Consider the following 14,458-nt stretch of genomic DNA (forward strand, 5'->3'; position numbering starts at 1 on the left):
CGCACGCAAGGCCACAAAATAAGCCTTGGTAAATTTAAGAAAACTGAAATCATATAAAGCATCTTTTCTGACCACAACGTTATGAAACTAGAAATTAACTACAAGAAAACTACAAGAAAAAAAACTGTGAAAAACAGAAACACGTGGAGGCTAAACAATATGCTACTAAACAACCAATAGATCACTGAAGAAATCAAAGAGGAAATTTAAAAATACCTGGAGACAAATGAAAATGAAAACGCAACAATCCAAAATATATGAGACACAGCAAAAGCAGTTTTAAGAGGGAATTTTATAGTGATATAAGCTTACCTTATGAAACAAGAAAAATCTCAAATAAAGAACCTAACCTTACACCTAAAGGAAGTAGAAAAATAAGATCAAACAAACCCCAAAGTTAGTAGAGGAAAATTCATAAAGATCAGGGTAGAAATAAATGAAATGGAGACTAAAATTCAATAGAAAAGATTAATAAAACTAAGGGTTAGTTCTTGGAAAGATAAACCAAATCAATAAACCCTTAGCCAGACTCATCAAGAAAAAGAGAGAGGGCCCAAATGGATAAAATTTTAAATGAAAAAGGAGAAGTTACAATTGATACCACAGAAATCCATAGGATCATAAGAGATTTCTTCAAACAATTATATGCCAATAAAATGGACAATGTAGAAGAAATGGACAAATTCCTAGAAATGTACCATCTCTCAAGACTGAACCAGGAAGAAATAGAAAATATGAACAGATCAATTACCAGTAATGTAATTGAATCAGTAATAAAACAACTCCCAACAAACAAAATTCCAGGACCAGATAGCTTCACAGGTGAATCCTACCTAACATTAAAGAAGAATTAACACCTATCTCAAACTCTTCCAAAAATTGCAGAGGAAGGAACACTTCTGAACTCATTCTATGAGGTCAGTATCACCCTGATACCAAAGCCAGACAAAGATATCACACAAAAAAAGAAAATTACAGGCCAATAATGGGCATAGATCCAAAAATCTTCAACAAAATATTAGAATCCAACAATGCATTAAAAAGATCATACACCATGATCAAGTGGTATTTATCCCAGGGATGCAAGGATGGTTCAAAATCCACAAATCAAGGTGATATATCACAGTAACAAACTGAAGAGTAAAAAACATATGATTATCTTAATAGATGCAGAAAAATATTTTGACAAAATTCTACAGTCATTTGTGATAAAAAATCTCTCCAGAAAGTGTGTATGGAGGGAACATATCTTAACATAATAAAGGACATATATGATAATCCCACAGCTAACATCATACTCAACAGTAGTGAAAAGCTGAAAGCATTTTCCCTAACATTAGGAAAAAGGCAACAAAGCCCACTCTCACCACTTTTATTCAACATAGTATTGGAAGTCCTAACTATAGCAATCAGATAAAAAGAAAGAAAGAATTTGAAGGAATCCACATTGGAAAGGAAGAAATAAAACTGTCACTATTTGCAGATGACATGATACTGTACATAGAAAACCCTAAAGACACCAACAAAACACTACTAGAGCTATTCAATGAATTCAGTAAAGTTGCAGGATACAAAATTAATATACAAAAATCAGTTGCATTTCTATTCACTAACAATGAAGTATCAGATAGAAAATTAAAGAGACAATCACATTTACAATCACATCAAAAAGAATCAAATAACTAAGAATAAACTTACCTGAAGTAAAAGACCTGTACACATATACTGATGAAAAACAACACAAACAGATGGAAAGATATACATTTTTCATGGATTAGAAGAATTAATATTGTTAAAATGACCATACTACCCAAGGAAATCTACAGATCCAATGCAATTCCTATCAAAATACCAATGGCAGTTTTCCAGAACTAGAACAAATAATTCTAAAATTTGTATGGAACCACAAAAGACCCTGAATAGCCAAAACAGTCTTGAGAAAGCTGGAAGAATCACACTCCCTAACTTCAGATCTTACTATAAAGCAACAGTAATCAAAACAGTATAGTACTGGAACTAAAATAGACACATAGATCAATGGAACAAAATAAAGAGCCCAAAAATATACCCACACACTTATAGTCAATTAATCTAGAAAAAAGGAAGCAAGAATAAACCATGGAGAAAAGACAGTCTCTTCAATAAGTGGTGCTGAGTTAACTGGACAGCTACATGTAAAAGAATGAAATTGGAACATTTTCTCACACCATATACAAAAATAAACTCAAAATGGATTATAGACCTAAATATAAAACCTGAAGCCATAAAACTCCTAGAAGAGAATATAGGCAGAACACACTTTGACATAAATCATAGCAATATATTTTTTTTGATTCTGGTTCCTAAGGCAAAGGAATAAAAGCAAAAATAAAAAAAATGGGATTGAATTAAACTTAAATGCTTTTGCACAGCAAAGGAAACATCAACAAAATGAAAAGACACCCTACAGAATGAGAGAAAATATTCGCAAATGATATGACCGATAAGGAGTTAATATCCAAAATATATAAACAGCTCATACAACTCAATATCAAAAAAAAACAACCCAATTAAAAAATGGGCAGAGGGCTTCCCTGGTGGCGCAGTGGTTAAGAATCTGCCTGCCAATGCAGGGCACATGGGTTCGAGCCCTGGTCTGGGAAGATCCCACATGCCGCGGAGCAACTAAGCCCGTGAGCCACAACTACTGAGCCTGCGCGTCTGGAGCCTGTGTTCCGCAACAAGAGAGGCCGCGACAGAGAGAGGCCCGCGCACCGCGATGAAGAGTGGCCCCTGCTCGCTGCAACTGGAGAAAGCCCTCGCACAGAAACGAAGACCCAACACAGCCAAAAATAAATATAAGTAAATAAATTTAAAAAAAAAATGGGCAGAGGGGGACCTTCAAGATGGTGGAGGAGTAAGACGTGGAGATAACCTTCCTCCCCACACATACCTCAAAAATACATATACATGTGGAACAACTCCTACAGAACACCTACTGAATGCTGGCAGAAGACCTCAGACTTCCGAAAAGGCAAGAAACTCCCCACGTACCTGGGTAGGGCAAAAGAAAAAAGAAAAAACAGAGACAAAAGAATAGGGACGAGACCTGCACCTCTGGGAGGGAGCTGTGAAGGAGGAAAAGTTTCCACACATTAGGAAGCCCCTTCACTGGCAGAGACGGGGTGGCGAAGCTTTGGAGCCACAGAGGAGAGCGCAGCAACAGGGGTGCAGAGGGCAAAGCAGAGAGATCCCCTCACAGAGGATCGGTGCCGACCAGCACTCAGCAGCCTGAGAGGCTTGTCTGCTCACCCGCTGGGGCGGGTGGGGGCTGGGAGCTGAGGATCGGGCTTTGGAGGTCAGATCCCAGTGAGAGGACTGGGGTTGGACAGTCTGAAGGGGGCTAGTGTGCCACAGCTAGCCAGGAGGGAGTCCAGGAAAAAGTCTGGAACTGCCTAAGAGGCAAGAGACCATTGTTTCAGTTTGTGTGAGGAGAGGGGATTCAAAGCAACACCTAAACGAGCTTCAGAGATGGGTGCAAGCCTCGGCTATCAGCTCGGACCCCAGAGACGGGCATGAAATGCTAATGCTGCTGCTGCAGCCACCAAGAAACCTGTGTACAAGCACAGATCACTATCCACACTCCCCCCCAGGAGACTGTGCAGCACGCCACTGCCAGGGTCCCATGATCCAGGGACAACATCTCCGGGAGAACACATGGTGCACCTCAGGCTGTTGCAACATCAAGCTGGCCTCTGCAACCACAGGCGCGCCCCACATTCCAATTATAACCTACTGTACCCCTTCCTCCCCATGGCCTGAGTGAGCCAGGGCTCCCTAATTAGCCGCTGCTTTAACCCTGTCCTGTCTGGATGGGAACAGATGCCTGAGGGCTACCTACATGCAGAGATGGGGCCAAAACCAAAGCTGCACCCCAGGAGCTGTGCGAACAAAGAAGAGAAGGGGAAATTTCTCCATGCAGCCTCAGGAGCAGTGGATTAAATCCCCACAATAAACTTGATGTACCCTACATCTGTGGAATATGTGAACAGACAATGAAGCATCCCAAAATTGACGTGGTGGACTCTGGGAGCAACTGTAGACTTGGGGTTTGTGGTCTGTGACTGATTTGTTTCTAATTTTTATGTTTATCTTAGTTTAGTGTTTAGCGCTTGTTATCACTTGTGGATTTGTTTATTGGTTGAATTGCTCTCTCCATTATTATTATTATTATTATTATTATTATTATTTTAATAATTCTTTAATTTTTAAATTTATTATTATTATTTTTTCTTTCTTTCTTTTTTTTCTCCCTGTTCATCTGAGCCATGTGGCTGACAGGGTCTTGGTGCTCCAGCCTGGTGTCAGGCCTGAGCCTCTGAGGTGCGAGAGCTGAGTTCAGGACATTGGACCACCAGAGACCTCCCAGCCTCACATAATATCAACTGGCAAGAGCTCTCCCAGAGATCCCTGTCTCAACACTAAGACCCAGCTCCACCGAATGGCCAGCAAGCTCCAGTGCTGGACACGCCATGCCAAACAACAAGCAAGACAGGATAAAGAAGATGTGGCACATATATACAATGGAATATTGATCAGCCATAAAAAGAAACGAAATTGAGTTATTTGTAGTGAGGTGGATAGACCTAGAGTCTGTCATACAGAATGAAGTAAGTCAGAAAGAGAAAAACAAACACTGTATGCTAACACATATATATGGAATCTAAAAAACAAACACAAAAAAGGTCATGAAGAACCTAGGGGCAGGACGGGAATAAAGACGCAGACCTACTAGAGAATGGACTTGAGGACATGGGGAGGGGGAAGAGTAAGCTGGGACAAAGTGAAAGAGTGGCATGGACATATATACACTACCAAATGTAAAACCGATAGCTAGTGGGAAGCAGCCGCACAGCACAAGGAGATCAGCTCGGTGCTTTGTGACCACCTAGAGGGGTGGGATGGGGTGGGTGGGAGGGAGGGAGATGCAAGAGGGAAGACATATGGGGATATATGTATATGTATAGCTGATTCACTTTGTTATAAAGCAGAAACTAACACAGCATTGTAAAACAATTGTAGTCCAATAAGATGTTAAAAAAATAAAATAAAATAAAATGTAAAAAAACAAACAAAAAAAACCTAGCAAGACAGGAACACAACCCCAGCTGCTAGCAGAGAGGCTGCTTAAAATCATACTAAGTTCACAGACACCCCAAAACACACCACCAGATGCAGTCCTGCCCACCAGGAGAACAAGATCCAGCCTCATCCACCAGAACACAGGCACCAGTCCCCTCAACCAGGAAGCCTACACAAGCCACTGAACCAACCTCAACCACTGGGGGCAGACACCAAAAACAATCGGAACTATGAATGTACAGCCTGCGAAAAGGAGACCCCAAACAAAGTAAGGTAAACAAAATGAGAAGACAGAGAAATACACAGCAGATGAAGGAGCAAGGTAAAAGCCCATCAGACCAAACAAATGAGGAGGAAATAGGCAGTCTACCTGATAAAGAATTCAGAGTAATGATAGTAAAGATGATCCAAAATCTTGGAAATAGAATGGAGAAAATACAAGAAACGTTTAACAAGGACCTAGAAGAACTAAAGAGCAAACAAACAATGATGAACAACACAATAAATGAAGTTAAAAATTTTTTAGAAGTAATCAATAGCAGAATAACTGAGGCAGAAGAATGGAGAAGTGGCCTGGAAGATAAAATAGTGGAAATAATTGCCACAGAGCAGTATAAAGAAAAAAGAATGAAAAGAATTGAGGACAGTATCAGAGACCTCTGGGACAACATTAAACACAAAACCTTTGAATTATAGGGGTCCCAGAAGAAGAAGAGAACAAGAAAGGGTCTGAGAAAATATGTGAAGAGATTATAGTTGAAAACTTCCTTAACATGGGAAAGGAAATAGTCAAGCAAGTCCAGGAAGAGCAGAGAGTCCCATACAAGATAAATCCAAGGAGAAACACGCCAAGACACATATTAATCAAACTAGCAAAAATTAAATTCAAAGAAAAAGTATTAAAAACAGCAAGGGAAAAGCAATAAATAACATACAAGGAATCACCATAAGGTTAACAGCTGATCTTTCCACAGAAACTCTGCAAGCCAGAAGGGAGTGGCAGGACATATTTAAAGTGATGAAAGGGAAAAACCTACAGCCAAGATTACTCTACCCAGCAAGGATCTCATTCAGATTTGACGGAGAAATTAAAATTTTACAGGCTAGCAAAAGCTAAGAGAATTCAGCACCACCAAGCCAGCTCTCCAACAAATGCTAAAGGAACTTCTCTAGGCAGGAAACACAAGAGAAGGAAAAGACCTACAAAAACAAACCCAAAACAATTAAGAAAATGGTAATAAGAACATACATATTGATAACTACCTTAAATGTAAATGGATTAAATGCTCCAACCAAAAGACACAGACTGGCTGAATGGATACAAAAACAAGACCCGTATATAGGCTGTCTACAAGAGACCCACTTCAGACCTAGGGATAGATACAGACTGAAAGTGAGGGGATGGAAAAAGACATTCCATGCAAATGGAAATCAAAAGAAAGCTGGGGTAGCAATTCTCATATCAGAGAAGATAGACTTTGAAATAAAGACTATTACAAGAGACAAAGAAGGACACTACATAATGATCAAGGGATCAATCCAAGAAGAGGATATAACAATTGTATATATTTATGCACCCAACATAGGAGCACCTCAATATATAAGGCAAATGCTCACAGCCATAAAAGGGGAAATCGACAGTAACACAATAATTGTAGGAGACATTAACACCCCACTTTCACCAATGGACAGATCATCCAAAATGAAAATAAATAAGGAAACACAAGCTTTAAATGACACATTAAACAAGATGGACTTAATTGATATCTATAGGACATTCCATCCAAAAACAACAGAATACAATTTCTTCTCAAGTGCTCATGGAACATTCTCCAGTATAGATCATATCTTGGGTCACAAACCAAGCCTTGTTAAGTTTAAGAAAATTGAAATCGTATCAAGAGTCTTTACCGACCACAAGGCTATGAGACTAGATATCAATTACAGGGAAAAAAACCGTTAAAAATACAAACACATGGAGGCTAAATAATACACTACTAAATAACCAAGAGATCACTGAAGAAATCAAAGAGGAAATCAAAAAATACCTAGAAACAAATGACAATGAAAACATGATAACCCAAACCTATGGGATGCAGCAAAAGTAGTTCTAAGAGGGAAGTCTATAGCAATACAATCCTACCTCAAGAAACAAGAAACATCTCAAATAAACAACCTAATCTTACACCTAAAGCAATTATAGAAAGGAGAACAAAAAACCCCCAAAGTCAGCAGAAGGAAAGAAATCATAAAGATCAGATCAGAAATAAATGAAAAAGAAATGAAGGAAACACTAGCAAAGATCATTAAAACTAAAAGCTGTTTTTTTTGAGAAGATAAACAAAATTGATAAACCATTAGCCAGACTCATCAAGAAAAAAAGGGAAGAGACTCAAATGAATAGAATTAGAAATGAAAAAGGGGAAGTAACAACTGACACTGCAGAAATGCAAAGGATCATGAGAGATTACTACAAGCAACTCTATGCCGATAAAATGGACAACCTGGAAGAAATGGACAAATTCTTAGAAAAGCAGAACCTTCTGAGACTGAACCAGAAAGAAATAGAAAATATAAACAGACCAATCACAAGCACTGAAATTGAAATGGTGATTAAATTCTTCCAACAAACAAAAGGCCTAGATGGCTTCATAGGTTAATCCTATCAAACATTTAGAGAAGAGCTCACACCTTTCCTTCTCAAACTCTTCCAAAATATAGCAGAGGGAGGAACAATTCCAAACTCATTCTATGAGGCCACCATCACCCTAATACCAAAACCAAAGATGTCACAAAAATAAAACTACAGGCCAATATCAGTGATGAATATAGATGCAAAAATCCTCAACCAAATACTAGCAAACAGAATCGAACAGCACATTAAAAGGATCATACACCATGATCAAGTGGGGTTTATCCCAGTAATGCAAGGATTCTTGAATATATGCAAATCAACCCATGTGATACACCATATTAACAAATTGAAGGATAAAAACCATATGATTATCTCAGTAGATGCAGAAAAAGCTTTTGACAAAATTCAACACCCATTTATGTAAAAACTCTCCAGATAATAGGCATAGAGGGAACTTACCTCAACATAATAAAGGCCATATATGAGAAACCCACAGCCAACATCATTCTCAATGGGGAAAAACTGAAACCATTTCCACTAATAACAGGAACAAGACAAGGTTGCCCACTGTCACCACTATTATTCAACATAGTTTTGGACATTCTAGCCATGGCAATCAGAGAAGAAAAAGAAATAAAAGGAATCCAAATCGGAAAAGAAGAAGTAAAGCAGTCACTGTTTGCAGATAACATGATACTACACATAGAGAATCCTAAAGATGCTACTGGAAAACTACTAGAGCTAATCAATGAATTTGGTAGAGTAGCAGGATAGAAAATTAATGCAAAGAAATCTCTTATATTCCTATACACTAATGGTGAAAAATCTGAAAGAGAAATTAAGGAAACCCTCTCATTTACCATTGCAACAAAAAGAATAAAACACCTAGGAATAAAACTACCTAAGGAGACCAAAGGCCTGTATGCAGAAAACTATAAGACACTGATGAAAGAAATTAAAGATGAACAAACAGGTGGAGAGATATACCATGTTCTTGGATAGGAAGAATCAACATGTGAAAATGACTATACTCCCCAAAGCAATCTACAGATTCAATGCAATCCCTATCAAACAACCACTGGCATTTTTCACAGGAGTAGAACAAAAAATTTTACAATTGGTATGGAAACACATAAGACCCCGAATAGCCAAAGCAATCTTGAGAAAGAAAAACGGAGCTGTAGGAATCAGGCTCCCTGACTTCAGATTATACTACAAATCTACAGTAATCAAGACAGTATGGTACTGGCACAAAAACAGAAATATAGATAAATGGAACAGGATAGAAAGCCCAGAGATAAACCCATGCACATTTGGTCACCTTATCTTTGCCAAAGGAGGCAAGAATATACAATGGAGAAAAGACAGCCTCTTCAATAAGTGGTGCTGGGAAAACTGGACAGCTACTTGTAAAAGAATGAAATTAGAACACTCCCTAACACCATACACAAAAATAAACTCAAAATGGATTAAAGACCTAAATGTAAGGCCAGACACTATAAAACTCTTAGAGGAAAACATAGGCAGAACACTCTATGACATACATCACAGCAAGATCCTTTTTGACCCATCTCCTAGAGAAATGGAAATAAAAACAAAATTAAACAAATGGGATGTAATGAAACTTAAAAGCTATTGCACAGCAATGGAAACCATAAACAAGATGAAAGGACAACCCTCACCTCAGAATGGGAGAAAATATTTGCAAACGAAGCAACTGACAGAGGATTAATTTCCAAAATTTACAAGCATCTCATGCAGCTCAATATCAAAAAAACAAACAACTCAATTCAAAAATGGGCAGAAAACTTAAATAGACATTTTTCCAAAGAAGATATACAGATTGCCAACAAATACATGGAAGGATGCTCAACATCACTAATCATTAGAGAAATGCAAATCAAAACTCCAATGAGATATCACCTCACACCAGTCAGAATGGCCATCATTAAAATCTCTACAATCAATAAATGCTGGAGAGGGTGTGGAGAAAAGGGAGCCCTCTTGCACTGTTGGTGGGAATGTAAATGGATACAGCCACTATGGAGAACAGTATGGATGTGCCTTAAAAAACTAAAAATAGAACTACCATACGACCCAGCAATCCCACTCCTGGGCATATATCTGTAGAGAAACATGGTTCAAAAGGATACATGCACCCCAATGTTCATTGCAGTGCTGTTTACAATAACCAAGACATGGAAGCAACCTAAATGTCCATCAACAGATGAATGGATAAGGAAGATGTGGTACATATATACAGTGGAATATTACTCAGCCATTAAAAAGAATGAAATAATGCCATTTGTGGCAACATGGATGGACCTGGAGATTATCATACTAAGTGAAGTAACTCAGACAGAGAAAGACATATATCATATGATATCTCTTATATGCAGAATCTAAAAAAAATGATACAAATGAATTTGTTTACAAAACAGAAACAGATTCATAGACTTACAGAATAAACTTATGATTACCAGTGGGGAAGGGTCGGGGGGAGAGATAGACTGGGAGTTTGGGATTGACATGTACACACTGCTATATTTGAAATAGATAACCAAAAAGGACCTACTGTATAGCACAGGGAATGCTGCTCAATATTCTGTAATAACCTTAATGGGAAAATAATTTGAAAAAGAATAGATACATCTATATGAATAACTGAACCACTTTGCTGTACCCCTGAAACTAACACAACACTGTTAATCAATTATGCTCCAATATAAAATTAAAAAAAATTTTTAATGGGCAGAAGGCCTAAATAGACATCTTTTTTCTGAAGAAGACATACAGAATGCCAACAGGCACATGAAAAGATACTCAACATTGCTAATCATCAGGGAAATGCACATGAAAACTGCAATGAGGTATCACCTCACACCAGTCAGAATGGCCATCACCAAAATATCTACAGATAATAAATGCTGGAAAGGATGTAGAGAAAAGTGAACCCTCCTACACTGTTTTTGGGAATGTAAATTAGTGCAGCCACTATGAAGAACAGTATGGACGTTCCTCAGAAAACTAAAAATAGAGCTACCATATGATCCAGCAATTCTGCTTCCGGGTACGCATCTGAAGAAAATGAAAACACTAATTCAAAAACATACATGCATCCCAATGTTCATAGCAGCATTCTTTGTAATAGTGAAGATATGGAAGCAACCTTAGTGTCTATCAACAGATGAATGGATAAAGAACAAGTGTCATATATACACACACACACACACACACAATGGAATACTACTCAGCCATAAATAAGAGTGAAAATTTGCCATCTGCAACAACATGGATGGACCTGGAAGGTATTATCCTAAGAGAAATAAGTCAGACAGAGAAAGACAAATACTGTATGTTATCACTTATATATGGAATCTAAAAAATAAAGAAAACTAGTTAATATAACAAAAAATATATACTCACAGGTATAGAGAACAAACTAGTGTTTACTAGTTTGGGGAAGGTATAAGATAGGGGTAGGGGATTAAGAGGTACAAATTATTATGCATAAAATAAATAAGTTACAAGGATATACAGTACAGCACAGGGAATATAGCCAATATTTTATAATATACATAAATAAAGTATAATCTTTAAAAATTGTGAATCACTATGTTGTACACCTGAAACTTACATAATATTATAAATCAACTATAACTTGATAAATAAAAAAATTCCATCAGAATATCATTAGATAAAAAAAAATCTCCAGACATTGTCAAATGTGTCCTGCAGGTGGGGGAATATACCCCCAGTTGAGAACCGCTGGTTTAAAGGCATGGTAATGTTGTAGTTAAGAGCACAGTTTTTACACAATTATGTATGAATCAAGACTCTTTTTCTTACTGGCTTCATGACCTTGAGCAAATCACTTCACTTTTCTGAACCTCATTTTCCTCTCTTCTGTAAATGGGAACAACGAGGCCTGATTTAGGGTTGTTGTAAGGATTTAATGAGATCATGTATATAAAACACTCAATACATAGTGGTAGTAATAATGTGCTAATATTATTAACCATTATTAATTAACAAAGATTGCAATTTCCTAGGAAATGGTGAATGAGGAAAGGAGGTGGTTTCTTAAAGGTATACTCAGAACTAACTTTTTAATTGCCCATACTGTCGTAAGAGAATTCAGCTCTTCCCATTTGCTAGTAGGCCTCACCATCAAAGATAAGAGGGAGCATTAAATCTTTCTCTCAAAGATTCCATAGCTAATTCTGGAAAGGCAGGATACTGAGCTCTATACTATGCAATCTGTATAATCTATTTTGGGGTAAGGGTCTCTGAGATTTCTATCTATGTGTAGGCACAATCAAACTCCAGCCCACCCCTTCTCTAGAAGTAAGCTCTCTAAATATCAAAGAGATGAGAAGAGTCTTACCGTAGAATTACACCAGAGACACCGGAAATCTTGAAGTCTCTGATAACTGCCACAGTTCTCATGACATACTGCGCACTGAGAACTGACAGATATGTTTCCTTCTACCCACTGATGAGGCATAGTTTTCTGAAGGATAAAAAGAGACAAGAGGTAGAAGTTAGAGATATAAGGAGAGGAAGGGCCAGCTGGAATAACTATACTACCCCATGGAGGACACTAGATAACCCCAAGGAAGTTCTCCATCATCCTGCCCTCCCCACTCCCATGCTAGTGACCAATGACAAGTGGGAGTTGGGGGGGAGGCTTTCATTCTTCTAGATTTGTTGGATCATGAGCCTGGGAAAGAAGCCTACTTGGGTTGTCTGGAAACAGGAAGAAGTCTTCCTTCCCCTGTGTGTCGTGACTGAAGGGGAGATGGAAAAGGGTGATTATGAGAAAGCATGGCTGATACTCACTACTTCATCTGCAGGCATGAGGAGGTCATCAGTAATGGATAATGTATTCCACTTGCAATCTTTGCTTGCTCTTAAAGCACATAATCTGTGAGACTTTACTTTGCACACTGTGAAAGAGGAAGAAAAACAGATGGATGTGAATCTGGTGACAATGAAGATTCTAACTTCCTTCCCTAAGCTGCTCTAAAAGTTAGAACCTAGATGCATCTAAGTAGCTGTGACTTAACTCCAAAGGCTTATTTTCCATATATTTCAGTTTCTTTGTATTCTTCCTGGCCAAATTTTCTATTACCTGACTTGAATTGAAATTGATGGTAAGAATGAGGTGATTTCTATTTTTCCAAACCTGTGACTGTACTGTCCAATCCTCCCAGACCCAACCCTCCCTTTGATTAATGAGAATTCCCCCTCATGCCAGTTTCCTCCCGTCTCCTTTCCCCTGTCTGTTAAGTGTCAGGGTTAACCTTACACTAGAATCAGTGACCTAGTGTGAGTCAATGATACTAAAGCCGCATGAGCTCCTTCACACCCATCTCCACCCACTGAGCTCCACTTCCTAAAGGAATCAGAAATGTACCTTCGCAGATGATAACATTTCGAGATAAGGCAGGAATGGTCCCTCGACAAACATTGCAGTGCTGGGTCCGGGGACTGTGGCTTGAGTACCAATAGTGCATTCCAACAAGAAAAGGGTTGTTTTCTGCTGCAGGTATCTAAAATAAATCAAAGAGAAGAAAGAATAGAGAGTTAATCACAGAGACGGATTAGGGAAGGCCAGAAAATCTGAATGCTAAGGCTGAAATGGCCAGCTACATAAGGTGTCAGAGCATGTGAAGAGGAAGAATCAAAGTTGAGCCAATACTTAACAAATCTCCCATCTCTGTTTTTTCCCAGTGGTTTTGGAAAGGGAAAAGGAATGAGGGGGTGGTAGATTCTGGAACAGGGACTGAAGGCAGGAGTGATGATCTTTATACTCCTTGGCTAAACCATTTCATTGGTTTAGCCTAAGCAAAATTAGTTCTGTTAACCTTGGCCTTGTCTCTCTTTGAGTAGTCAGCAAAGGGAGGTGGTGAGTGGGAAATTCAGTGATATCCAAGTCCTCTTGCCAGGCAAGAAAGGGAGGAGGCAGGGCTCTGACTCTGGGCTAAGGAATGCTTGTCAGGCTTTAGCTACCTCCTGGAGATATACATTACCCTTACTGGACCTACTGCTGCCAAGTGAGGAGAGCATTGCATTGCTGGGACAACAGTTTCATTTCAGAGGCTTCTGGTCCCAGTATTCTTTTCTGAATACCATGCTCTGACTGCCTATAGCAATTTCCTGGTTAATCAATTGAATTCATTCAAAATTCATTAAATTTTTACTGAGTAACTGCTATGTGTTTGGCACTTTTCAAGGCACTGATGAACAAGATAAAGTCTCTGCCCTCATGGAATGGCATTCTGTTTGGTGTCCTCTTTCATGGTATTCAATTTGACATTTACTATTAACCTCCCTATAAATGCTACATTTGTTTATCACAGTCTGACTCTCATGACTGTGGGGCCAGCACAGGGCATACCAGCAACTAGTTTTGGGGTTAAAAGGGGAAGGGGAGGAGTGGGCACCAAAAACTTCCAAATCTGTTCTGGGTGTGCATTCCACAGGACACTTCCACCTTTTCTATAATTCCTGTGAATGTCTGATCTCTTCCTTCTCTGCCTTACTCTGGAATGTAGACATAAGCGTATGCATTCAGCTTTTTATTCTTGATGTTATAATCGGTTGGGTGTGTAAAGGCATAAGACTTTAAAATGAACTATATATTTTTCCTGATGCTAGCTGATAGTGGTCCACTAGAGAGAGAGACAGAGAGAGACA

At 38.5% G+C, this 14,458-nt stretch overlaps 1 protein-coding gene across 2 annotated transcripts in view; it reads right to left on the reverse strand.

Annotated features, from left to right (window-relative positions):
* Positions 1-14,458, reverse strand: part of DGKK (diacylglycerol kinase kappa) — a 168,746-nt gene that overhangs the window by 73,650 nt on the left and 80,638 nt on the right. For both annotated transcript variants that reach the window (XM_057538217.1, XM_057538216.1), the window contains exons 5-7: positions 13,176-13,311; positions 12,599-12,705; positions 12,144-12,269 (exon numbers count right to left, since the gene is read on the reverse strand). In XM_057538217.1, coding sequence (XP_057394200.1) covers positions 12,144-12,269; positions 12,599-12,705; positions 13,176-13,311 — 369 coding nt within the window. The remainder of the gene's footprint in view (positions 1-12,143; positions 12,270-12,598; positions 12,706-13,175; positions 13,312-14,458) is intronic.

The sequence above is a fragment of the Balaenoptera acutorostrata genome, chromosome X (assembly GCF_949987535.1).
Source record: "Balaenoptera acutorostrata chromosome X, mBalAcu1.1, whole genome shotgun sequence".
NCBI classification, from domain to species: Eukaryota; Metazoa; Chordata; class Mammalia; order Artiodactyla; family Balaenopteridae; genus Balaenoptera; species Balaenoptera acutorostrata.